Below are 27,633 nucleotides of genomic sequence, written 5' to 3' on the forward strand. Positions count from 1 at the left end.
TCCGTGGAAGGTGTTTTAGAGTCAAAGCTGTCCTAAAGTGAAAAGGGAAGAGAAGAGCCGCCCCTCCCAAAAAATTGCAGTACCCCTAATTACCACTAGATGTCAGGTCAAGCCACTTGTCGTTCACGCATCCGCTGTGGCCGCTAGGTGGCAGCTCTGCTCCAGGATTTCCTCCTCCCAGGTCGTCGAAACAACAAACCGAACTACGGAGCAAGCGGGGTGAGAGAACGTCCGAAACCGCCTTTAACCGCGACTTTTAAACTCTTTTTACAAAATTATTACTGGATTAAGACACAAGACCGTAAAAGGGTAGTACAAGTTAAGATCGCAACGGGACTACATTTTACCACAAGGTAAGTTAGATGTAAAATGGCGGAGAGCTATCTGGAACTTAGTTGATTTGTATTTTGCTAGCTATCTCGCTAGCTTTGCTAGCCTGAGAAGAGCTCACAGCGCGGCTGCCTGCCTGAACCAAGTCGCTTTGCTAGTTCGCGGTATATGGCAACTTAAACGCCAGTAAGCTAACAATCCCACATTTTTGCACGCCCGCCCTAAGCGAACACTTTGCTGCGGAAATAAGTAATTTAAAATCTGGAATAGCGTTTTAGGACTTAATATATTTGTAAACAGAGTGATTGTTGCTTATGCAATACGGCGGTGGAACTCCCGAGGCAAGATGGAGGACGCAAGGACGTGATGTTTTTTTAAGGTAACGTTAGCATTAGCTGTTAGCATTTTCTGACTAATCGGAGTTATTCTCAACTTGTAAATTGCAGAGTGTGTATTTCGTTTTATTTTCCTTAAGACTAGCATCGTATGCAAGTGGAATACGAGCTAAATATAGTCTAGACTACTAAATATATAGTTGATTAGCGTGATTATACACTGGCTAATTTTAGCTTACAGTAGAGCTTGCGTTGTTTTGTTGTGATAGTCGGAAAATTTCAAGGCGTACAGAGTGCATATATACAATATCTTGAAGTCTCGTGCCGTCAAAGTATGCCGTCTTGCTTTTATCTACTCTTTTCTTGTTTGCACCGAGTCGTGCACGCGCACTACGTTAGATTTTAGTTAGCTGACGTCGAGGAAAATACTCCGAGATCCTCGGTTCCTTAGCTGGTGGCGCTAGCACCAGCAGCGCACCGGTGTCAATTTTGACAGGAACCGACAAAGAGCGTTGCTGTGCCGGCGTCGTTGGAGGGAATTGAGTCCGAAGTGTGCGGAGTCGTGAGACGTTTATAAGCAACCAGATCTATTTTGTGGAGTAATTGAACCGAAATGTATTTAGAATTAGGTCACATGGGCAACTTTATGGGTTTGTCGATACGATTTGGCGCCACTTTTTCAGTCTACACCCATCGTATTCTCTCGTCTTGACATGCAGTGTTTCCCTCACTTCATAGGAAATGGACTCGTTAAAAAAAAAAAAAAACTTAGATTAGATAATATACAAATATTTGAAGTATTCATTCCATGCATCTTTTCATCTGTATTAGATAACTTCAATAGTCCTAAATTTAAATAAATATATATATAAGTTGAACTTTTAAAATAGTGATGAGCTCAAACCGCATGTTTCCAAACGTGGGTCATGATTTGGACGGAAAACATTAGAATCAGGAACGTTAGACAGTTTTTTTTTTTATCTTTTTGCTTAACCATATGTAAGAATACCAGGGCAAAGTGAACTAAAGCCAATTTAGTACATTTAGGAGGATCATGGGTACAGTTTGCTTTTTATTCCTTATTGCTGGACGGTTGAATATATGTTTGTGTGGGCCTTTTTCTACAATTCAAGACATTTGCATCCAGTGGGAGTATCAGGCCGCAAAAAATATACAGCTCTGAAAAGTTACTTCTGCTATCTACTTTGAAAAAAGCTTGTCTTACTCCTTGGCCTGCAGTGTCTTGTTGATGTTGATACTGCACTTTGATTGGTTTGGTTTTGTGTTGGGCGGATTGAGTTGGACCATATTTGGCCATGGAGGATGATACTCCAGTCTAACTCGCATGACAAGCAGGAGTGATGACACTCGGGGAGCCAATGGGAAGATGGCAAGCGTGACAGCGGAGGCTGTGCCCACCCCCTGTTACCATGTGAAAATTTTATTTTACCTCACACAAGCTTGAACAGTGAAACGGGTTCATTCATTTTTTCCCCCGTAGAAATCAAAACATGTTTGTTCAAGTCAGGGCAACTTGGTTAAAAATGCTTAAAGATCTCACTGATTTCTGTCTTTTATTTTAAGGTCACATGCGGCCTTTCCCGTCTTGTGTTTGCTGAGGATCTTAAGTCAGTTCCAAGTTGACGGTATTCAGAAAATGTTACAGAAATGATAGCAGCACCAGAAATCCCAACAGAGTTCGCCTACCCTCAGTAAGGATTTGTTTTATTTATTTTTTCTGATTTGATGGTTGATGAATGCTCGTTGATGCTCATTTCACTGTTTATATGTACCTACTAGGGATACAGACACAAGGTTCTCCTCAGATACTGACTTTTCTGAGGATTTCGATGGAAGAAGTACAACTTCAGCTAAGGGAAAGGTAGTATTTTTTTTAAATATGTAGAAAGTTGTGTTTGTGTTCTATTTATTGGTTTATGACCTGATCTTTATCCTTTTTTCCCTCTCAAATATTTATCACAGGGGGGGAAGAAGGGCAAGAAAGCAATTGGGGATAAAGGCAAAGGAGGAAAGGCAGCAGGCCGCATAAATGGCCACCACCAAGAAAACGGCATGGAAAACATGATGTTGTTTGAGGTCGTAAAGCTCGGAAGGAGTGCAATGCAGGTAAGACCTGCTGTGACCAAATGACCTTTTGGAGTCATTTCCTATTGGTTACGGACATAAACATTGATTTTAATGCACATGTTTATTTATTTCATGCAGTCTGTTGTTGATGACTGGATTGAGTCCTACAAACACGACAGAGATGCAGCACTGCTAGATCTCATCAATTTCTTTATCCAGTGCTCGGGATGTAAAGGTATCCCCCCCCCCATGTACATTGTTTTTGTCATTGTAAAAAAACGTTTGTTATAAATCCCCCGTTTATTGCAGGGTTATGTACTTAGAATAACCCGCACTATTTGAAATCCGCAAAGTGAGATCATAAAGGATTTTTTCGGCTGTAATACCCCTGAATACAAACTTAATACACTTTTCTCCGACAGACAGAACATTTTCACACTTTTCTCTCCTGCTTAAACTCTCCAAGTTCAAACCATCATTGAAAAATAAGTTCAGTATTACAGAATGAAAACAGTGAGCCTCTTGCTATGGGAGATTGATGTAAATGTAGCAAAACTGAACACACTGCACAGCAGATGCGACAGAGGATATTGATTGACGAGGTCAACAGCCAACAAGCATGTTAAAAAAAGCATGCAAAGTGACACTGACAACAAATCACTTGAGACCGCAAAAAGTGAACCGCAATGTAGCAAGGGAACACATTGATCTGATTCAGTTAAGCTACTTATTGTTGTCAACTCATGGTCCTTTCTTCTAACTTGTCTGTCTTGCTAGGTGTGGTCAGTGCTGAGATGTTTCGCAACATGCAGAACTCTGAGATCATCAGACGCATGACGGAGGAATTCGACGAGGTACCTCAACCTGCCACAGCAGCTATACTGATCAAAACTGATCTAATTCCAGTTTTGGAAAACTTGATTGGGCAGTCATTAAACTTCCAAAACATAGCAAGTTTTCAGCATTTCACACCATGATGTTCTTTTTCTTCTGCAGGACAGTGGTGATTACCCTCTTACTATAGCAGGGCCCCAGTGGAAGAAGTTCAAATCCAGCTTTTGTGAATTTATCTCAGTTCTGGTGCGCCAGTGTCAGTACAGTATCATCTATGATGAATACATGATGGACACGGTCATCTCTCTTCTTACGGGACTGTCAGACTCCCAAGTCCGAGCCTTCAGACACACCTCAACACTGGCGGGTAGGTCAAGTCTCTCTGTAAGTGTTTAGATGAACTATAAAGTTATTCAAAGTAAACTTTATTGCATTGCATTTCTTTCAATCCCTCTAACTACCAGTAATTATTCTGTTGTTTTAGTTTAGTAAAAATTTTCACGTAAACATATTGTTTTAGTTCCTGTCCTTCAAACATTTTGTTGCAGTTCAGTGAGATTGCAACAAATTGCTAAATGAACACATTTTTTATATTCTGGAAAAGTGAGTATAGCAATCCACATTTTTACAATAACAAGTATGACTTTTTGAATTAGACATCAGTTGTACAGCCCTGCTTTCAGTCAGTTTGGGAAAGAAAAAAATCTCGATGAACAAAAAGGAAACTTGAATCTTTTGGTGCATTTTGAGGATCTCAGGTTACTGGTTGTGTATTTAAGAGGACAAAGGCAGGTCAGGAACGCTTGCGCAGATGTTTCCAAAGACAAACCAGTTAAGTTTAAGTCATTAGAAGTGAACTGTTATCATAATGAGTTGTTGATCCTGCAACATTTGAACGTTTCACCAAACTGTCAACTGAACAGGTGGGTTGTGTGACCTCAAAACATGTTGGCATTGTTCTCTGTGAGCAATGGCTTTATTGTCTTTGCCATTCTTTTTTTAGTTATTAAGCAGCCATTCCCAACTAGTGTTGTCCCAAAGTGCTACACAAAAGGCAAAAAACAAACAATTGAACCAAGTTTTATTGTAAGGTTATAGACTGTAAATTTATTATAAAGTGGGTTTGATATAGTGTCAATCTCCAGCTTTAAAAACTTTAATTTAAAAGAGATCTTTTTTTCTCTCACCCGGATGGTGTTGGATTTTTTACTTGTCAAATCAGTGAAACTTGTTCATTTGCTCTGTCAGCTATAGAATAATATGAAAAAATGTTGTGCTTTGTTTTTCAAACTAGCCATGAAGCTGATGACGGCGTTGGTGAATGTAGCTCTCAACTTAAGCATTAACATGGATAACACACAGCGCCAGTACGAAGCGGAGAGGAATAAGATAGTTGCAAAGAGGGCCAATGACAGGTTGGAGCTGCTTTTGCAAAAGCGCAAAGAGGTATGTGTGACAACGCTTTGCTTCCTTCTTAACGTTTGAAAAAGGAGGTTGTTTAAGCCCAGTTTTCACTCATTTACACAATAAATGCCCGCATTACATTTAAACATAGCACATTCAGGAATTTCCTTTGGGGTTGTTTGTTGTTGGTTAGAATATCTGCTGAAGTTTGACATTTATTAAAGAAAAAAAAAGATTTTGATTATGACTTGATTTGACTGATATTTGTAAAAGAATCCACCCTTTTGTTTTTAGTAGGCCGTTGCAGCATCTATATATTAAAATTTTTAGCTAATTCTTTTTTTCCTCCAAAAAGTTTTCGTCACTGATGTGGTGTATATTAGATTTTTATTTAGAATGATAAATAAAAAGAAACATGGCTGACTTTTATTTGATTTAGTAACGTGCATGCCTTTTTTTGAGCACATCTCTGATTAAAGTTCTTGGTGGGTATTGTGCCATAATAGAAGTAGATGTTGTGCTGGAACAGATTTACTAAACAACATTGAAATTTAACGAAAAAATGTTTTAAAAAAAAAGTTTAAATATATAAAAACATTTATTTTTTTGTTTTTAAATTTTGTTGCAAAGGTTTTCATGTTTGCATTTCTTCTTTAAGTAATGCTATCAAGATCTTAGTGGTACTTAGTACCTAGTGGTAAAACAAAGAAATAAAAATGGGATCTAAAATAGTCTAGTATGATAGTTTCAAATGCGGTTAGCAGCTTCCAGCAGAAAGTTTTTATTGTTGAAATTTCTTGTCAGTAATAAAAATGTCTCTAAACGTTTAAAACATCAGTGTTTTTACCACAGCACTCACCAAAATGTGAGTCATCTACACAAAGCTTAAAATTAAATTGTAAAGTGAATAATGTAGTTTTGTTAACATAAAAAAACTGTACCTAAAATGTGTTTTCTGCCAAATGAAACACCGTTGGTTTCAAAGTTTAACCTTATTTCTCCTCTTAGTGATGAGAATGTAAAATAGCCTTCATTTATTTATCGCTTTCTTTTAGTTTTCAGTCAAGTAAGTCAAAAGGCATTAAGGTTAGTGATTGGAACTCCAACAGAGCCTTTCCAAATTATTATTTTAGGTCAATTTTTTTAATGAAAGAATTTTGTTTTCATTTAAAATATGAAAAAAGACCAAGTTTTATCTGTATGTAAGTGTAAAATTCCCTAATACCAGATATTTTTGCTTTATTTGATCCCACGGCTCACATTGTTTCTTCTTTTTTTCACTACAGCTTCAAGAAAATCAAGATGAAATTGAGAACATGATGAATGCAATATTCAAAGGAGTGTTTGTTCATCGATATCGGTATGACTTCATAAGATAAACATCTCGCCTGTATTTTCCTTTATTAGTTACTGTTTTAAATGACTTCACTGCCGTGTTCAGCCTAATGGATATCCTATTGTTTCGACAGGGATTCGATAGCAGAAATCAGGGCGATCTGCATAGAGGAGATCGGAGTCTGGATGAAACTTTACAGTGATGCCTTCCTCAACGACAGCTATCTGAAGTATGTGGGATGGACGATGCATGACAAGGTAAACCAAACTAAAACCCCCGTGTCAGTGCTTTACTTTCAATTTATTCATGTTAAATCAAATTGAAAACAACTTGCTATTTTTGAATGTTTTCTTCTAGCAAGGCGAGGTACGTCTGAAGTGTCTGACAGCTCTGCAGGGTTTGTACTACAACAGAGAACTCAATGCCAGACTGGAGCTCTTCACCAGTCGCTTTAAGGTCAGCACCACCTGCTGGACACTTTTAACAACACATTTATCCATCTTCAGAATATTTATAATCAATTTATTGACTTAAACAGTATGGGACAAAGCAAAGCAAATCAAACAGTTTTTTAAAATATAAATCACCTTCTAAATTAAATGGGTTTGAACCGTCTCCCCTCAGGACCGGATTGTCTCCATGACTCTGGACAAAGAGTATGATGTTGCAGTTCAGGCGATTAAACTGCTCACTCTGGTCTTGAAGTAAGTGTTTGTTTTTGCGTTAGAACATCTTGTGTTTTTTTTCCCCCCTCAAAATTTTAAAGACTAGTGTCGAGCTCTGTACTCTTCTCCCTGCAGCAGTACGGATGAGGTTCTGACCCCTGAGGACTGTGAGAGCGTCTATCATTTGGTGTACTCGGCGCACAGACCTGTAGCGGTGGCAGCGGGGGAATTCCTCTATAAGAAGTATATATTTATGTACTATTAAATTACTATCAAAGTGTAATAAAGGTTTTTTTACCTTACCCTTTACAAATTTATATTAACAAATTAGTATTAAGATTTTTTTGTTTTGTTTTGTTTCTGTCTATCTTAAAATATTGTCTTTGAAGGTCAGTTTAGCATGTTAGGGGTTTTGTGTTTAAAAAAAGAAAAAGCTAAATGTAATCAAATATTTTTCCCAGATTGTTCAGCCAGCGGGAACCAGAAGAGGAAGGTGCCCCCAAAAGAAGAGGCAGACAAAGCCCCAACGCCAACCTCATTAAGACCACTGTATTTTTCTTCCTGGAGAGCGAGGTAATTGATCGTAATCTGCTTTAGAGAATCAATCTGTTCCACTTCTCCTCACGGCCGCGCTGTGTTTAACGACTGAAAGTTAATTTCATTTGCTTGTTTGAACGCCTTTCTCGTTAGCTCCATGAGCACGCAGCTTACCTTGTGGACTCCCTCTGGGAATGTGGTGCAGAGCTACTGAAGGACTGGGAGTGTATGATAAGCTTACTCCTGGATGACCCGTTGCCAGGAGAGGAAGGTGTGGCACTGTTTTTCTTGCCGGTCCCTGTTACTAAAATGCAGTTTGCACCATTAAAACTAACTTTATTTTTGTGTGTGTTTATAGCTCTTACAGACAGACAAGAGACGGCTTTGATTGAGATCATGCTGTGCACTGTACGCCAGGCTGCAGAATGCCATCCACCAGTTGGAAGAGGAACAGGGAAGAGGGTAAGAGTGACTGATCCATCTAATAGTAAAATGCTTGGGAGGAAAAATTGTTTTATTTCGTAGGCTTTGTAGAACTTGAACCCAGAATCTTAGAAAATGTGCCTTTTAGGTTGTAACTACTACAATAGAATAGGATCAGTGATCAAACCTGTGTTGTTCAGGTAATGACAGCAAAGGAAAAGAAGACTCAGCTAGATGACCGAACCAAAATCACGGAGTTATTTGCTGTAGCTTTGCCCCCTCTTCTGGCCAAGGTACGTTACATCAGCCCACTGCTTCTGATGAGCTCCATGCTAAAGAGTGTTTTGGGTCCTAAAGGGATATTTTTCTGTTCCTCCAGTATGCGGTTGACGCAGAAAAGGTGACCAACTTGTTACTGTTGCCTCAATTCTTTGATCTGGAAATTTACACCACGGGTCGTTTGGAGAAGGTAAGACTTTTCGGATGTTGGTTATAGTAAGCTGTGACCATAAGAAGAATAATCATTAAAATAAATTATTTTTCTTGTCGTTAACACACTTTTTGTTTTTTTTATTTTTGTTGTAGCACCTTGAAGCCCTATTGCGTCAGATCAAGGAAATTGTGGAGAAGCACACAGACACTGAAGTTTTGGAGGCCTGCTCCAAGACATACCATTCCCTCTGCAATGAGGAGTTCACTATCTTTAACAGGGTGGACATCGCTCGCTCGCAGCTTCTGGATGAGCTTGTGGACAAGTTCACCAGACTACTGGAAGATTTTCTACGGGAGGTGGGTCAGACTTAAATGCCATCTAACTTTCTTTATTGCTAGATGTAGCTTTTTATAACACAGCTTTCCCATTTGTGTATTATATAATTATAGAATATTGAGGTTCTATAATTATATAATTAGAATATTACAGTGTAACCACTGTAATATTCTAAATGTTTATACTAGAAAAGAGGAAAAAAGTTTGATGCTCCTTCGTTTTTTATCTAATCCTATCATGAAGAGCCTCGAGTGTTGATTTTTTTTTTTTTTTTTTTTTCTTGTGTTTTTGAAGAAGTATCCAACTCCCTTAGATGCATAGGCGTTTTTTTTCCTTTTAAAATCTCCTAAACTGTTTTTCTTCAGGGTGAAGATGCTGATGAAGATGATGCTTATCAAGTTTTGTCCACTTTAAAGAGGATTACGGCATTTCACAAGTACGATACATACATCTACTTCAAAAGAAATGGGTTTTAGTGCTGTATTTATCATACTGGACTTCCTTTTCAGTGCACATGACCTTTCGGGATGGGATCTCTTCACCAGCAACTTCAAGCTGCTCAACACGGGCATCGAAAACGGAGACATGCCTGAGCAGGTACAAAATCACAACCCCATTTAGAAATGTTCCTATTAAGACATAATAATGAATGATCTTGCTTCTCTCCCCTCTTCTCCTTACTTTTGTGAGCAGATAGTCATTCATTCACTGCAGTGCACCCACTATGTTATCCTATGGCAGCTGGCCAAGTTATCCGAGGGCAGCTCCAGAAAGGTGAGACTCATACCCAGTTCTGGGATGGATAAGAGACCGGAATGGTGCTGAATACATCTGTTAAAAAAATCATCTTTGTGTTAGGATGATCTGGTGACCCTGAGAAAGCAGATGAGGGCATTCTGTATGATGTGTCAGCGCTACCTCACCAATGTCAACACAGCTGTCAAAGAGCAGGTGAGACACAGAAGGGGAGGCAGGAAGTCAGAAATAGAAAACCTCATTTTCTCTATAGTATTCTAGCAGATATTTGGCTTCAGTTTACCTTACGTCAGTGTTCTTTTTGTTGTTGTTGCTTTATGAGTAAAAATAAAAGCATAAAATCACTTAATGCTCAATCTTTTGTTATTTTCAAGTAGTTGGAGCTCAGGTTGTTGCTCTTTGATGAGCTTTTGTTTATTCGTTTTTAAAAAACTGTTTTTGTATGATGCAACATACAACAGAGATGTAACGGTCTTTCTCTTTCCTCCCCCAGGCATTCACAATCCTTTGTGATCTTCTGCTCATCTTCAGCCACCAAATGGTGTCTGGAGGAAGAGAACACCTGGAGCCGTTGGTCTATTCCCCAGAAGACTCTTTACAGGCGGAACTGCTCACCTTCATCCTCAACCACGTCTTCATCGACCAGGATGACGACACGAATAGCACCGGTATGACTGAAAGGCAAAGAAATCAAAGACAGGTTCATGCAGTCATGACTTTGGTGTGTAAGAAAGTTTTCTTTCCATTCCTTTTTGAATGATTAGATGGACAGCAGGATGATGAGGCAGTAAAGATTGAAGCTCTGCACAAGAGGAGAAACTTGCTGGCTGCCTACTGCAAACTCATCATCTACTGTGTGGTAGAAATGAAGACTGGAGCGGACATCTTTAAGCAGTACATGAGGGCAAGTAGCACTTTCTTTAAGTTAAGAAAAGAAACATTTAATGCTGGAATGCGCTATAAAATAATTTTGTTGCTCTTTTTTTCCCCTCTATAGTATTACAACGATTATGGTGACATAATCAAGGAGACCATGAGTAAAACTCGGCAAATTGACAAGATTCAATGTGCCAAAACGCTCATTCTCAGTCTGCAGCAGGTCAGTCAGCACACTTAAGCTCACTCGATCCGTTTAACAATAACAATTCCGCTAACGTGACTTCATTGTGCAAATACTGGTTTGATTTTTGAACCTGTGTGTTTTTTCTAGCTATTTAATGAAATGCTGTCTGACCTGGGTCACGGGTTCGATCGCTCCTCCTCTGCATTCTGCGGAATCAAAGAGTTGGCTCGCCGTTTTTCGCTCACCTTTGGTCTCGACCAAGTAAAAACCAGAGACGCCATCGCCATGCTACACAAGTAAGCTTTCATTTTAACGGCATTTGATGCTTGTGTTGTTTAGAGTTCGGCAATTTTGTTTGTGATATATTTAGAAAAAACAGAATCACATTCTCCACGTTTATTTTTAATTTAGTTTTTCTTTATGACTCTACTGCAACTAAATTAAACGACAGGTGGGGATACATCTTTATTTATTGTTTTGCAAAATATTGAAGGATTCAAGGTTTTATCTTGTGTAGCTGCATTTTCTGTGGGAGGAGTTTTATCTTTATGTCCTCAGACTGATGGACTTCAAACTGTGTGTGGTTCTCTTCATAATCTCACTTTAGGTTAAATATTTCTTGAGAGGTTTTCTTTTCTTATCACTGCAAGAACGTGTAATTAAAATGTCAGTAAAATGTTTTAGCTGAGAGAAAAACTGCCTGGAGCAGCACACCGTTGGTAAATAATCATGTTTGCCTAAAGTCTAATAGATAATATGCAAATGTCAAGTTCAGACCATCTCATAGCTCTGTTTCTCTTTTCCTTTACACGTGTTTTTAATCTGCTGTAGGTTTTTTTTTTGTTCAGCTTTTTTTAATTCTCAGTGTTATTCTTTTCTCTGTGCTACAAAGGGATGGTATTGAGTTTGCATTCAAGGATCCCAGCCCACAGGGAGAAGGAGGGCCACCTCTTAACCTGGCTTTCTTGGACATCCTAAGCGAATTCTCCTCCAAACTGATGAGACAAGACAAGAGGACTGTGTAAGTGTCTTTTGTTCCCCCTGTTGGATGACGTTTACTGGTTGCACAAACTTACCCGTCTCCTCCTGTGCGTCCCCCCTCCTCTCATGTAGCCACATGTACCTGGAGCGCTTCATGACTTTCCAGATGGCTCTGCAGCGAGAAGACTGCTGGCTTCCATTGATCTCCTACAGGAATTCCTTGCAGGCTGGTGGCGATGACGACACCATGTCTGTCATGAGCGGCTATTCCAGCAGAGGATCTTCTGTCCGCTCCAAGAAAATTAAGCCCCCTGTGGCAACAGTTGGAACTCCAGCACCAAAGAGGAAACTACCCGAAGGTACAGAAGTGAAGTCTGTTGCTGAGGTTAAAACGTTTTCTTGTAATGTTTCTCAAAAGGGATACAAGAGGTCCACCTTTTATATATTTTAGAAATACTACTTATTTATTTAAAATGTTGAACATAGAGAATATTTTTCTGTAACCTATTACATTATAAAGCTAAACGTGGAGCCATATTAACTCTGAATTCCAATTGATCATGTATCAACAATGAAAAACAAATATTTAGAAGCAAACAGAAGTTCAACTTAAGCAAAGGGTGACTCCGTTTCTTTTATTAATTATTTGTGATAATTTCCTAAAAAGCATTGATTCTTATTTGACATTTCTAAAAAGAATCGGTGCCTTTTTGATGGTTAGGATTCAGAAACAGTCTGTGTTTAGATTTTTGTAGTTATGAAGTCAATATTTTCAAAGCTTTCTGTTTTTGTGTGATTTTTGTTTGTTACAAAACATAGATTTGGATTTGAGCATTACTATTACTGTGAAAATTGTATTTTCAAGCAATAATGAACAGGGCTGGGTATCACCAATAAGTTCAAGAATTTGATCCAGTTCACTAGAGCCTGGATCCATTTGATTCACGATCTGTTTGATTCTTTTGATCCACTCGATTTAATTCAATTTTGACTTTGCAAGGTCTACAATTTTAGACACACATTTGTATAGAACTACAATAATAATCTATATTTGTTTTGAATATATATTAATCTGATACAGTTTACATACTTTATAATTAAATAGTAACATATTAAACCAATGAGATTGTTAACACCATACAGTGTGACATGATGTCTTTAGAGGAGAAGCTTTACTTTAATATATTCATCAATCCAAGCTCATTAAATCAAATATTTAGCCATAAAAGTAGAGATCGATCTTTTATGCTTTTCCTTTTCTGGTGACGTAAAGCATAACACCAGTAAAGCCAAAGTCTGCTAGCTTAACGCTAACGTATAATGGAATTTCCCATAGGACGGCTAATGCTATCGCTTGGTCGACCTAAACATACAATGTTTACTAAATGAACAACTTTATATATTCACGGGCATGAGTTTTCCAAACTATTTTAAGGAAACCTAAAATCTCAAATCTTCTGGAATAAAATGTAATGCAATAGCATGTGCTCCACCTAGTGGCCAAACTGAAACGCCCTCAACCAGAGGCAGAACATTTTTTTTTGTAATATGAGCCGGATTAATGATCTTACTGATCTGCACATTTTTGTTGGAGCTTCTCTTTTTGAGAAATCATGTAACACGAACTGGTGTTAACAATGTCATTGGTTAAGTATTTCAATAAGAAATTTTACAGGATTTGAACTGTATCAGATTAATATGACTATATCTTCAAAAAAATTATTTATGTGTTTGTACAAATGTCTAAATGTGTAAACCATGTACCAGAAATTCAAAACAAATTAAATTAAATGGAGTGGATCGAAAGGATAAAAAACAACAACAGTCGTATCGATGCAGGGTCTGGTAAATCGAATCGATCCTGGAAATTATTGGACATATCCCCCTGTATTCTGCAGAATACAATCAGCTTTAAAATAACAAAACAACAACAATCTGCGAAACAGTGAAACCGTGAAATAGCGATGAATCATTCTTACTTGCCTTTTCTAAAACAGGAATTTCATACATGTTAGCTTAGCATGGGGCCCCAGGGGTATTCCAGAAATCAGGTTACGCTAGTTACCACGGTAAGTTTGAGGCTAAGGAAGTGGATAACCTCAGCTTTTGGTTCCAAAAATGGAGGTATGTTTCAGGGTATGCCAAGTTCCCCTAGCAACTCATGCTCTGAACATAACCTGGTCTGGAGCAGGTTTAGTTGAAGGTTAGTTTGTTTTCAGAGAGGTGACGCAGCATGGCGTGTCCATTTGAAGATGATTTAGTGGACGAAGAAGCTCAGATAATACTTTTTCCACCATGAGAGGGTCCACAAGACCACATATGGATGTTTAAAGATAAACTTTTTACATTTATCTAACTTAATTATTTGCTTCAGTTAAGATCAATCTTTTTTTGTTTAGTTAAATCATCTTAAAAACAATACATAGTTCAGACATTTATTTTACTTTCAATCAAATTAATTCAATTAAGTAGGTGTAACTTTGGTGCTGCTGTTTCTGGTATATTGGCACCGCAAGGAATTGTGGGATACCATTCCCTTTGCCTGTCTGGATGGATGTGGGTTTTTGACCAAATGTGTTTAGCTGTTTTACTGTGTATTGTCTAGTTATTTGTCCTGTTATGTTAAATTCTTTCTGCACCATGAGTGAGAGGGAGGGAGAGGATGAGGAGTTTATTTAGCACCACTACTGCCAAGTGGTGTTATGTAAAAGTCGGAGGGATAATAAATGTCATTAAGTTTCATGTTGAGAATCCATTTTGTTTCATTCATTTTATTGTTATTAAAATGAATATACCTGCAGGCTCAAACTTAGATATAAGAGAGTTCAAGAAGTACCAAACATTAAGATGGAAAAACATTTAATTGAATTGTAGTAATATGACATTTAGTTTGATAAATATGTAAATCAAAGTTGTGAAAAAATAATGAGTTGTTACCAATTGAATTAATTCATTTAAGTTGGATAAGTTATATATATATATATATATATATATATATATATATATATATATATATATATATATATGTGCATCACAATGAAAATAGTAATGAGATAGAAACTCATACGTTTACTTTGTTCTTTTTCTCCAAGCAGAAACTCTTTCTTTTGCTGATGCAGCTGTGTTACTTTTTTGATGGACGTATAATCTTCATACGCCGTCATTTAAATCTCCAACTCAGTCTTACTGAAGTATAGTGCTCTCTTTGTTTTTCTCCACGCGTTTCCATGGTAACTCCGGAAATCGTCGATCCATTGAGAATGTCTTTATGTACTTGACGTGCACGTGGATTAAGACAGGGTTACCAAGTGAAACGCAATTACGCTAACTCATATCTGATCTTTTGGAACCAACATACCCAGAGTAAGCAAGTTCATTTCAGCCAGAGTTCAGTGTTAAAGTCAGGGTAGTTTAAACATGCTTCCTGGAATACCCCCCTGGTTCTATAGGCTTCACCGACTTTTAGAATATATTTCTTGTCAAGTTTTTAGAGAAATATATTTGCTTCTCAATCCCGCTGACCGATTTTACATGCAATTGTTTTCTGGTTTGTTTAAAATGAGCCGCTTTAAAGTAGATGAGTGATCAAATAAGGTAGGGATGTATGAGCCAATGAGAGTCTGGATGGTTACCATAGTTACCGTGTGCTTTCAGAGGAGAGCAGCAGCGGGGAGGTTTGGCAGCAGAGCATGCAGACCCCCGTCATGATGCCTTCCCCTCATCTAACTTCCACTGCCATGCGGGACCCCAAGAGGAGTCGGGACGACGGATACATGGGGGTCTACCCCCTGCCTCACGAGCAGCCGCCGCCCCACCCACACCCTCAGCACCATCAGCAAACACCGCAGCACCACCAGACACCCATGGATTACAAGTACGAACTCCTCTGTCTCGCTTTTTAATGTCATCTCACAGTTCGGCCTTTGTTACTGAGGTCAGGTTCCCACCAATGAAAACTGCTTCTGTCCCCTAAGGGATTAGAAGTTACTCCTCAGGCATGAAAGACAAAACCACAAAACGGCTCAACACATCATAGATTGACTATTAAATTGGTGCTTCCTCCCAAAGTTCAGTGTTCACGTATAACAGCAGGATCGTTTTACATTCAGCATGAACTTATGATCCCACGGCTGTGGAAAAATCAAGATATTTAATACATCTGTCAACATCAATGCAGACTTTTTAAATGTTTTTTAAGTGTTTTAACACAAGCCACCATGCAACTAGATCTTTTTCCCACTCAAGCAGTCTTCTACTGTTTGTTGGTTTCACAAATACAATCCTCCGCACGGCCTCATGTGCTTATATGGTGTCGAATGGGAAGATTTCTTCACTCACCAATTAAAAGTGGCTACAAACTGTAATTTTACCTGACTGTAAATACTAATGGGACAGAAATCAACGGAATTGGATGCAATATAAAATTCAAAGTACTCAGACTGCAGTGGTGTTTTTGAACATTTAAGGAGGAGCCAACTTGAGGCTTTCAAGACCCACTCGATGAAAATTTAGTTTTAAACGTGATCTGGTGGCGTTTTTCTGATGATGGAAGACACATAAGCTCTAAAGTGCATTTCTCAGTATGTCTTTATTCAAATAGTTTTGAATTAGGAGCACATGAAAAAATACCGTTTGAAAAAGAGCTACAATTTCATGTTGGGTGGGGCACAACCTTCCCGCTCCAAACTGCACCTGGGAAGGGGGGCGGGGTTGCTCCATGCCAACGGTCCCTCCCTCAACTCATTTTGAACTACTGCTGCTTTGCAGAACCTCTGCCCTAGAACATGTCACATGTCTTTGATTTGGGCTAAAAATGGCTTACTGACGTTCCGCTGGCCAAACTGCAAAAAAACGTGACAGTATACAAAATACAGTAATCATAATACTAAACCACTGGGAGCGTTTTTAACCCGTGTGCTGTCTTAGATGACCCCACCCTTACATTGCCGTGTTCTCCCTACCATGACAAAGGTGGATAAAGGTGGAAAGATGTCATGTAATCCATGGACACCAGTGAAGATCACAAACCATTGAAGAAAAAAGATTCAGCGCACTGTCTAGTGGGTCTAGATGACCCAACTCCCAATGTTAAAGTGCCTAGGATAGCACAAGGGATACAATAGCTCAAAAGATTCGGATATCGGAGTGGGTCTAAGTTTAATAAGCTTACATTAATTAACAAATATTTCTTAATAGTTTTTTTAATGTTTCATTAATTTTTCGGCTGAGATGTTGGGAGATGCAGTTTGTTTCCTCTTTAATCTTGTCAGATTTATTGTCTCTATACAGCTATAGCAACTGGTACATCATCCACACTGCAATCTAGATGATTAGCTTGGGCTGTGGTGGTAATTTTATAGAGGATTTCAGTTATTTTTATTTATTTATTTCTGCAGTTTTTTTTTTTAACATCCAGAACAACCTGATCAAACAGCACTGATCATTTTTCACAAGGTCGGTGTAAATCTACAAGGCGAGCTTTGGGCTTAAAAGAGGAAACTAACATCTAGTGTGGTGTCAAAATGCTCTGGAGTCTAATTCAAAATGTAAATCGGTCTGTCACAACTGTTTATTCTAGAAAAGCAACTCAAGGTACTTAAGCTTTCAATATAAACATTACTTTTCTTTTGTTGATCCTCCCTCTGACATTTAAACAATGTAATGCATCAGGTAATGTTATTAATGTATGTCAACAGAATTAGAACAAACACTATGCAGCAGATCTTTTATCTCCGAGCAGGTTTGGGTGAAATGCTTACACGCCGGGTGTCATTTCCCTTTATTAGGCTTTCAGTTGTGAACAAACAGCCTGCCACGTTTTGGCTCCGGTGGCGCAGTGACTGACTGCTTCATTTGATCCATTCTTTCTTTCAGTAGGACTTAAGGAGAAAACCGTGTTGTTTTTAGCACCTTACATTATCGTTTTGATTAATGTGCCCAACGGACTTAAGGTGATGAAAAACCTCGCTGATTGCCGTGCTCTGGTGTGAATAGTTCCCAGGTGACGTGGATGCTGACTCAGAGACAGCAGGAAGAGGCGCGCCAGCAGCAAGAAAGAGCCATGAACTACGCCAAGCTCAGGTCCAACCTGCAGCACGCTATGTAAGAGTCCCACCCGTGTGTGCGCACATCCGCTTCAAATGACACCACAGTAATGGCGTCTCCATTTCTGTGTGCAGTCGGCGTGGCACCGGCCTCATGGAGGAGGATGAAGAGCCGATCGTGGAGGACGTGATGATGTCATCTGAGGGTCGCATGGACGACCTCAATGAAGGCATGGACTTTGATACCATGGACATTGATTTGGTGAGGAACGAGTCACATTTATATTTAAATAAAGGTAATCTGTGTAGTTCACAGACAGATGCAGAGATGCTCCATCAGGGGCATTTATACTTTTGTTTTTGTTAGTGTAACGAGTGAAATTTAAATCAAACTTATCATCTTAGCTACTTAATTTTGAAGCATCTTAAAAACACGGTGGGCTGCTAAATTACCAAAATAGTGTTGAGATAAAAAGTAATTTTTTTTACCAAATTTGTTTTTAAGGAGAGTAGTAAGAATCAGTTTTAGTTCAAAAATGACTAAAGGCGAACTTGATTTTTTTTCTGTTTTGTTTTGCCTGATGATCCTTTAAGCTTACAAGACCTTTATGGATAAAAACTTTTTAGTCATGTAGTCAGAAAACTGAGCTTTTCTTAAGTTTCTACTTGCAGCTCCAAGTTAAGTCTTTTTGTGTTTTAGTTCAAAGAAAGTCTCAAATCTTTAACTGGCAAGTTAAGTCTTAGTTAAGTAAACCTGTAGTTTAAAACTGCCTTTTTAAATGGACCTTTTATTTTTTATCACAAAGTGGCATTTAACCAGTTTAAATCATTTGCGGGCTCACAAAAATCCAGCAGTTAGTGTTTCTTCATTCTCTATGTAAAGATTTATTTTCAGCCTTGACTGATCTGGAGCTAAAAAAAAAAAGTTGTTCACAAGTTCCAAACCTCGAGTCTTTGCATGTGAGACTGAAGTGTGGAATATTTGTGAAGAATAATCACCTTTACAAAAGTTACCCGCGTCCTGGCAATATTCCAAAATATTTTGTTTTTCGCAGCTAGACAAACACAAACCTAATAAGTTCTATTTCTTCAACTTACTTAACATTTGCTTTATTTTTCCAGCCACCCTCCAAGAACCGCCGTGAGAGATCTGAGCTGAAGCCAGACTACTTTGACCCCGCTTCAATTATGGATGAATCGGTAAATGAAATGAAAGGATTTGAGGTTTCTACTTATATGTAAATGTTGCCAAAGGATGCACCCAATGTTAAAAAGATTTAAATGGACGTGATATACGTAAATATATCTTGTTTTGTACCAATGTCCGGGTGAGTACTCGATTCTGATTAGCTGCTGGGTGTGCATTAAATAGTGATATACCAGAGGATAACCGCACGGTGAAAAAAGAAGTTCAGGTCACCTAGCTTAGATGTTTTGTATCGCTGCACCGGGTTCTTTAAAACAACCTTTTACTTCATCATTTGGACAAAAACAAGCGGTAAGAGGTGAACTTTCTCTCTGAGCTGATGCTTTATTCAACCCATTGGAAAGATCAGCATATATTTATATATCGCTTTATATCGCCGAATCTTGACTGGAGCGGTGGTGCGGCGCGACGCAAACTATTTGTTATGTGGTGCACGTGGCAACGCGCCGCACGTGGCAACGCGCCGCACCACATAACAAATAGTCCGCTTTTTGTGAGAAAAGTGATCCAAATTGGGGGGAAAAACAAGAATTAAGGACTAAAAACTGGTTACTATTTATTTCTTTTGTAAGTGACCATGGCATAAGGGGGTTAATGGTCTTCAAAGTGTGCATCATCACTTTTTAACGCATGCCGTGGAAGCCTGAACTGTCCTCCGCGAGCGAAGTGCGTTAAAAAGTGATAATGCATACTTCGTTGGCCATTAACCCTTACTTATTTAGTCAAAATAGGATATTGCAGGTTGAATACATATCTACAGATGTTTGGTGGATTTGCCTCCAGCTTTGTTTTAGAGCTTTTTTTTGGAAGTAATGGAAGATTTCTAAGTGGATGTTTGTTTTTTATTACTATTAATTCACAAGTGCATCCTTCCAAAATCCAAGGAAACTTCATTTTTCATAAATAAAATAATTTCATTTGAATTTGTTCAATTGTTCAATGTGAATTTAACCTTGTCTTTTCTCTTCTGCAGGTCCTTGGGGTGTCCATGTTTTAAAGCTGTCATCAGGATGATATTGCCGCTGGCATAAGAGGCGAGGGGCTTTGTATTTAAAGAGAATTTTAGATGTGAAAACAGAAGTGTTTTCTGTAAGAAAAAGCAAAAATCCAACAAAAAATTGATCTGACTTGTACTCCACGTGGACCAATGACAACCCACACTCAGTGTTGCTTGCTCAGAGAGGACTTTGTTTCATAAATTTACTTTTATAACCTTGGGTAAGCTCTTCCTGTTCAACAATAGTGTAACAGGCCACTTCCAAAACCTATTAGAAACAATACGTGTCTGAGGAAAAACCATTAGCTTCCCCCTCCCCTTCCTTTTTTTAAAAAGAAAAGTGGGATGAATTGGTGTGTTTAACTTAAGAAACAGTTTTTTTGTTTATGTCTAACCCTTTTTACAACTGTAGTAAGTTACCAGGTGTGAAGTAGTAATTTATAAACGGACTTTAGTAGCTTGCTTGTACTGTGTTAGCAAAGTGGATGGAGGTCTTTCTGTTTGCTTTTGGGTTCTGCCTCTTTTTTCTTTTTTTCTTTCCTTTTTTTTTTCCTTTAGTGTGTGTGTGTGATTTCTTTTTGTTTTCCCTTCTGTTCGGTTCATTTTCCCTGCTGTGGGGCCTGAGCTGAGGTCCGAGTAACCACTGGTGGTTAAGATATTGACAAATCAGCCCAGATCCCTGGATGCTGTGAAGATTATTCCCCCAATCCACTTAAAATTCAACTTTCTGAAATGGGATGCTCCCCAACTTAACACCAGGATTTGGATCACTCCTTGTCGGAACCCCCCCCGCCCCCCAATTAATGAGGATAGTTTATTCCAGAAGTGCCGTTTTGTGGGCTCTGGAAGATACCAGCTCAAAGCAAAATGCTCTTTTTTTTCCTCTCTTAAAGTCCTGCAGCATATGTTAAAATGGGTATCTCTACATTTTAAATAAAAGTTATATATAAAGCGGTGCTGATTTTATATGGTTTTATTTGTTTTGTTTTGTTTTCCTTTTTTATTTTTGGATCTTCAGTCACAAAGTTTGAGAGATGTAAGTAAAACTAAATGAAAGCATGTGAAGTCATGCAACAAGGAAGATTTTTAAATTTGTATTTTTCCTTTTTCTCTTTTTTTTTGTCTTGATAATGTCTTTTTAACCTTTTTTCCTACATGTAAATTAGTTTGGATAAAACTAATGAAAAGACTTGTGAAATTCAGCTTTAAGGTTTTTTCTCCGTATGGAAAGTCCTGTCACAAATTATTGATTTCAATTGTTCAAAAATGTATGGTAGTCATTCAGACAGTACTGAAAAATGAAAGTTATTCAGCAGCTCTGTGGCAGCTAGACAAAGCTTAGGTTTTGACAGAATTGTCATGTTTTTTTTCTTTTCAAATGTTTTGTCTACTGAGGTTTTTCTTTTTCTTTTCTAGTCATTCCATGCTTAAGCCTTAAACATGCTTGTGGAGTTCATCTTTTTCACACAATCTTCCATGTCAGAGGTGGATAATTGGCTTCTTAGAGCATAAAATAAGAGGAGGTCAGATATAATGTGACATAGTAAATAAACGGCCTATATGTGTTTTGCCTAATTATTTTATGTAAGTAAAAAAAAGGAAAAAAAAAAGTACCGTTTATTGTTTACTTACCACTACATCGGTATAAATTCCTATTAGATCATGTGTGTGTGTATATATCTATACAAAATTTAATTTCTTCCTTTTATTTTTTGGCCATTTCTGATTTTTATTTTTTTTTCCTTCCTTGCACTCTTGCCTACACTTAAGTTGGTGTCTGTTATCCCATCCTCTTTCAGTCACTGTTTTTCTGATTTGTACTTGTCTGGAGACAGTAACTTTTGAATAAAAATCAACACATTTCACCTGTGGTACATTGTTACTTTCAACCCAAGAGATCTGAAGCAATAAATCCTATGATTAATAGGTCCTAACAGTAAATTAGTCGAGAAAATTTTTTTTTTTCCTTTTTTTGTTTTTATCTGGAGCTTTGGCAACTATGTTGCTTTAAAGAGACTATTCATCTCTGAAGAAACTGATGACGCACGTAACGTTAACACATTCCACATGTAATTCCTCTTACTGACACAAGGGGGCAGTGCAGCCAAAGCTGCAGAATTGGTCTTGGATGTCAGTTTCTCAGCTTTCTTTCATTGCATACATTTAGTGTGTAATACCTTTTTACATTAATCTTTCACATCAAAGGACCTTTTAGGAAGAGTAAAGCTTTGTTGTGTGGAAACAGAGCGCCACAGTAACGTGATAAAAGTGAGCACACGAGGCAGCACATAAAAAAAAAAAGGATGAAAGCAGCAGACTTGTGTTTTGAATGTGATAAATAAAAAGGAGCTCAGATCAGTGCAGAATAGGTTCTGGCAGACCTCCCTTCATGTCCAGCTTGTAAGACATGAAGAGACTCATCTGTCATCGTGTGGTCCTGACGTAACTGAGGTGCAGGAAAAGTGCTCCACTTAATTGTGTTTGGAGCTGAAAGCCCTCTTTGTGACCTGCTGTTAATGGTGCTCATGCAGAAAAAGGACCAAAACAGACTGCTGTATTGTTACTTCCAGTTTATAAAATGTAAAAATAGATATTTTTGCAACTCTCTTTTAAACTTCGGGTTGAATTACTTAAACTGTGCTGACGGGGTCAAGGCTGCAGCATAAATTGACTACAAGAGAAAAAATATATATCTTTTAATTCACCGATAACAAAAGGTCCCTGAGCCCCATCCCTTCCCATTTTGTAACATTAAAATCTCTAAATGTACTCTGCAGATACCAAAAGGAGATAGTTCAGTAGTATGCAGTGGTTGGGAGACATTCAGGTTTAGAAATGTCCTCTACCGACCACAAAAACGGCTTGTTTTCATTTGTGAAAAGTCTACACAGACATTATTGGCTCAGTCTGCGTTTAAACCACAGGGGGTCACCGAGGGCTGACACTCACACAGGCTTACAAGCACCAGGAAAACTCGTCATATTAGTTCTGCCTGATATTTCACTCTCCTTTTTGTATATTTGCATTACAGTAACTGCAACCCTTTTGTTTAATCGCATGAATCTTTAATTATCTCTTGTGCAGGGAGGATGAAACCTCTTAAGTCTGCAAGTAAATAGAGCAACAAAAGGTTAATGCCGCAGATGAATCATTAATGAGGCCATTGGTTGTAATCTTAACTTGTAACAGCAGAGAAAATGATTTACCAGGAGCTGTTTCAGTACACCTCAAATGTCCCAGCCTGTTCTCTTGCAGAACTACCGATTAACTTCAATTTTGAAAAATTCCATTCTCACACGACCGTTTATTTATTAGTCATGTAAAAGGTGGATAGCTCTGCTGGATTAAGCTGAGACGCTCCGTGGGTTGTAACAGAGATGTCAAGGTGAATGTGTAATGAGAAGAAGCATCAATGGCTTTCATTATGAGGGGCAGGTTTCCCGAGGCAGGCCTGAACAGGTCAGAGATTCCAGTAGAAAGCTATGAATAGAGCGCTGTGGGAACCTACTGTCTGCCTCCTGTCGGTTTTCTTCGTATTGACACACAGGCAGAGCGACTGAAGGTATGCTGAATGAGCAAACGAGTGACAGGGCTATTGTACTTAAAGGATAGAAGTAGGAGGATTAGTCTCCCTTTGGCACTGATGGTCCACAGTGTGGAGGGAATCTGTCATCAGCAGAGCTGCAGGTGGTCCAGAGGTCTAAGGAGGGCATTTTCTCCCTGCAAAGCAAAAAAACAAGACGACTTTTCAGCTGGGAGCGCAGGATGATGTTTACCCTAGAATCGGATTCTCTACACTGGCTCTCCTCACCTCACATCATTGTTGTGCAACCGCTCCTGTTCTTCCCATTGGGGCCTGAGCTGTGCAGTGAGCTTAATAACGATTTTCCCCGAAGGAGAAAGGGAACAAGATTATAGTTTTTTCAATTACGAGAGACCAAAAACATGCAAGCTGCTCCTCTGGTAACAGCACTTTCACACGAGCCCGACATTTCTGCTTCTCGGTCCTTTGAAGCTCATTTAAAGGTGACCTACGGACGACCGAACAGATTTCTGGGCCAGCTAAATGATGAGTCTCTGTAAAGTTTGGATGAGTGTCTTATAAGGGCGTGATGAGACAGGCATCATAAAGATGACGAAGAGCCCTGCATGTCACCGGCCCCTGCCAGGAAACCCCTGTGATGTATTAGGGCCAGGAGACCTCTGCTAATAAGACTCATCTCTTTAATTGGCTTTATGATTCGACTCTGCAAATGGCCCTGGGTGTGTCTGCAGCGCTTGTGTGCACAGTGTCCCCATCTGCACTGAATCCATTTGTGCATGCGTGTAGCAGGTGTCAGGCTGCGTCTGCATGCAAACACGCATGTGTCTGTTATTAATTAGATTTGTGGCTGGCGTGCACACAGAGATGAGGATTGGAGAGTCTCATTAGAAAAAGAGCAATCCAATGGCAAGCAAGGATTTAACACCTCACCCGATGATCATTTGCACAATCTATCCTGGAGAAATCGCATGTGCCGGTAGATAGGGGTTAGGTTATGTAAGGGTGCAACAGGGCCTGGTTTGAATGGGATATGATGATGCTTATAAATCCAAAGAAGACGACAGATGGCGAGGTGCTTCAAAGGTTCAGCAGGTAGACATATCACCGCTCTGCTGCCTGCAGATTAATCCCCGCAAAATGCAGGAAGGAAGAAGAAGGGAGGGGAAAAAAAAAAGAAAATTAGAAGTAGTCAAAGACAAGAAGAGAGAGTGCAGACACAGTAAGAAAGAGCTGGGACTCGTTAGCACACTATTCATCAGTCCTGTGGGGTCAGGGTTCAGGGAGCCCTCAGGCTGGGTGTGTGACCGCTCACCTCTCACCCCTGACCCCCCCCAGCCAGCACCTGGAGTTGAGGTATTTCCTCATAACGTTTTTCTGGTAACATTGTGGTTTTAATACTGTTTCACAGCGAGAAGACATTTTTACCTGATGCAACACACACGCACTGACAAAGCTTCAAAGCCTGCAGCGACACAACGTTTCTCCCCGTTCTCCTTTTAGCGAAAGCATTGATATGTATGAAGGCAAAGTCGGTGTTATACAATAACAGCAGGTTAAGCTTCACAAATGGTTTTTATTCGGGCTTTTTAGATTCTTCACAGGATGAGACGTTTTTCCAGAGAGCCCTCAGGATTTAGAAGGCTTACATCTTCAATGACGGTGGATTTGAATTTGCGAAGGCGGCTAAATTTAGCGTTCCTCTGTTTGATCTGCAGTGGACACTTGGAAGATGGAAAAGAAGGAAATCCAAAAAGGAGGACAAGGGAGGTACAGGAGACGGAGCTGGTGGAGGAGGCAGAGGAGGGAGGTGAAGGTCACAGCTGCGATAAAGAGGTCAGAAGGAAAGATGTTGCTTCAGTCGGGCTGTGGGGAAAGTAAACATCCTCCCTAAAAATAGTTGGGAGTCCTCCTCATGTGCCCCGGCTCTCACTTCAGCCAGGTGTTAGCAACTTTGTTCTTTCCAACAGACCAGGGTCTGCAGTTTTTTCTCCGAGCAGCCCCTATTCATAATGTGAAAAATGTGTCTGGAGACTTTGATCTCAACGTCCCCCAAAGCTCACAGGACAAACAGTCGGCGAATATCTTAACCCCTCAAATAAATACGACATGCCTGTCTTAACTTCATATCTGCCCCCGCCTGCTGAAGCTCAACTTTGACCTTTTCGTTGTGACCCGTGCTGTTGACTTTCCATCTCTCTGTATGTCTTCATTTCCCGTAAAAGAATTTCAGCCGAGCCGCCTGCAAATCCATTTGAATAAATCCTTTTTTAGAAGCCAACGCGCAGATTGCAGCGTGATTTAAAGCAGGGAAACACAGACCTGCACATCCCACTGCCCATCTTTCATTCTATATTTCTCTCCACACCTCCCCGACCCGACCCTCTTGTCCTTCTATTGGTGCCCCCCCCCCCGCCCCTCCTTTCTCTATTTATGCCTGCAGAGATACTTTGTTGTTGCTTTTAGTGGCTGGGTTTGTAGATGGAGCAGATGCTGAAGCTGATATTCCCTGATCTTGCAGCAAACAGAGATAAGAGCAGATTTATGCCCGACTGAGGGAGCATGGGAGTAATTGCTGAGGCTTTGATGATTCGGCTGAGAGCACTTGTGTACCCTCGGCTGCTTACTAACAAGGACATCTTTAGATTTAGGAGTTTGCTTCCCTGGGTTTAGAGAATGCTTCTTGGTGTACATCCTTGCTTGCCAAAGGTGTGTTTGTGCAGCAGTGCATGCTGGGATGTGATGCTTGCGGAGTGTGAAAGCTGGCGTGTGGGTGTCATAATTCTTGTAACTTTGTTTCCAAGGCGTGTGATGACTTCATGTGTGTGCGTACACTAGGGGCCTCCTGCAGGATTTTTATAGTCTCTTTTTGTTTATGGCCTCACAGAATCCCGCTCAGCTGAAAACACAACCATGACATAATCGGGATGACGGATAAGGCTCTATCTGGAGATAAAGTTATCTTTGCGTGATTTCTGCAGCCAGAACTACAAGTACATTTTCTTAGAAATAGATGATGACCAATCGCTGGGAAGAAATAAAAAAATAAAAATAAAAAGCTCACTGATGCCAGGATTAAAATGCCTGCATGCAAGAAAGTATTATCAAATTGGATCCGCCTGCACTCTTTACCCAACACCTGTCAGCGGATGAAAGCCACTGATGATGTTGTTGGGGCTACTTTTTTCTGTACTCTGATTAGTCGCCCCCATCAGCAGAGAACGGCGAGGGATCTGTTCAGTGTCCTGGCAAGGTGACGTCACTGAGGACATGTCAGCGACACCACGCCGCAACAATGACATGTTGATCCCAGGGGGCTTTGGAGGCTGACCTGATGCTTGACTGCAGCAAGAGGGTTCAGACGGGACACAAATCTTGGTGAGCCCTTCAATAACAGACACACAAGCAAATCTTATCTTCCTGTCTGCCCTGCCCACCGCCTCAGGTCTTCCTGTTTTCCTCAGAAGCCAAAAGAAAAGAAAAAAGTTTCCAACCACCAGAGCCACATACTTTTTTAGAGAGAGACTCTTAAAGGACTGTCTTACAGTAGGGAGTGAGGTGAAAAATGGCGGATCGTTGAAGCCCTGAGCTGCAGCCAAATAGAATAAGATAACACACACAGCAAGATCATAGCAGAGGCCAAAACTGGTAAGGACGCCGGGATGAAATTAGCTATTAAATCCCTCTGTATCATTTAGCAACAATAATTTCTTCAGCACGCCGCCTCTGTGGGCTACTTGTTACAGTTCCAATCTCACTTAAGAAGAGGCAGCTCTTGCTCAGTTCAGAGGGAGAAAGCAATGAGTCAGATCCTTTGCTCCAATTATAGCTGCATCCTGCAGTTTGCTCTCTAAAGCACACAACCTCAAATGACACAGGAGCAGAGATGGCGAATGGAAGCCGTGCTGTTCACGTAGCAGCCAAAGAAATGCACGCAGGCAACTGACTGCATAATAAAATCACTAGGGGTTTAACGATGAATAAATTTTTATTCCTACGATCCAACCGGATGAATCCGCCTAAAGCAAATTGTTGATAGAATTGACCTGTACCATCTTAAAATTGTTTTGAAATTGAAATGAATTGATTATGTTGATATGGGAAATACCATTTAGACCCAGCCACGGTAGGTTTATTTTACTACAATGACCAAGTGCCATCACAGTGGACGACAATATTCCATTTGTATGTTTTTGATGTGGAAAATCAACAGGGGGCTGAACTTAATGAAACCAAAATGTGAATAGATTTGCCATTATTACTTTTTTGGTTGTTTTTTGTTGTTTACACTTGACTATCCTGCAAGAAATACAAGAAATCTGG

At 39.5% G+C, this 27,633-nt stretch overlaps 1 protein-coding gene and 1 long non-coding RNA gene across 4 annotated transcripts; one reads left to right on the forward strand and one right to left on the reverse strand.

Moving 5' to 3' along the window:
* Positions 1-126: 126 nt before the first annotated feature.
* Positions 127-21,634, forward strand: LOC100301585 (cohesin subunit SA-2). 3 transcript variants are annotated; one of them, XM_011480403.3, is made up of 35 exons: positions 171-353; positions 631-709; positions 2,250-2,377; positions 2,466-2,547; positions 2,649-2,792; positions 2,892-2,988; positions 3,531-3,607; positions 3,750-3,954; positions 4,882-5,033; positions 6,278-6,351; positions 6,461-6,584; positions 6,685-6,783; positions 6,952-7,031; positions 7,128-7,235; positions 7,454-7,565; positions 7,683-7,800; positions 7,888-7,991; positions 8,153-8,245; positions 8,332-8,421; positions 8,538-8,741; positions 9,087-9,157; positions 9,231-9,318; positions 9,415-9,495; positions 9,580-9,672; positions 9,971-10,145; positions 10,242-10,381; positions 10,475-10,576; positions 10,688-10,836; positions 11,433-11,561; positions 11,654-11,880; positions 15,176-15,395; positions 17,516-17,623; positions 17,701-17,827; positions 18,688-18,765; positions 19,746-19,878. In XM_011480403.3, exons 3-35 carry the CDS (start codon positions 2,334-2,336, stop codon positions 19,767-19,769), a joined length of 3,819 nt encoding a protein of 1,272 aa, XP_011478705.1. In that variant the 5' UTR covers positions 171-353; positions 631-709; positions 2,250-2,333; the 3' UTR covers positions 19,770-19,878. The 3 variants fall into 3 exon arrangements, with proteins under 3 accessions (XP_020562390.1, XP_011478705.1, XP_011478704.1); XM_020706731.2 differs by lacking the exon at positions 631-709 and having other exon boundaries at positions 127-219; XM_011480402.3 differs by lacking the exon at positions 631-709 and having other exon boundaries at positions 19,746-21,634.
* On the reverse strand, positions 20,882-24,643 carry LOC111948034. Its single transcript, XR_002874020.1, has 2 exons — positions 23,581-24,643; positions 20,882-23,489 (listed from the first exon to the last, which is right to left on the reverse strand). It is a non-coding gene; the product is annotated as an uncharacterized LOC111948034 (long non-coding RNA).
* Positions 24,644-27,633: the final 2,990 nt, after the last annotated feature.

Source organism: Oryzias latipes, chromosome 10 (genome assembly GCF_002234675.1).
Source record: "Oryzias latipes chromosome 10, ASM223467v1".
In the NCBI taxonomy this organism is placed as follows: domain Eukaryota; kingdom Metazoa; phylum Chordata; class Actinopteri; order Beloniformes; family Adrianichthyidae; genus Oryzias; species Oryzias latipes.

Coding starts and splice junctions, on each gene's coding strand:
- LOC100301585 (XM_020706731.2), top strand. CDS start 2,334: ATGATAGCAGCACCAGAAATCCCAACAGAGTTCGCCTACCCTCA. Junction 6,585..6,684: donor GATGGACGATGCATGACAAG/GTAAACCAAACT, acceptor GTTTTCTTCTAG/CAAGGCGAGGTACGTCTGAA. Junction 9,673..9,970: donor ACACAGCTGTCAAAGAGCAG/GTGAGACACAGA, acceptor TTCCTCCCCCAG/GCATTCACAATCCTTTGTGA.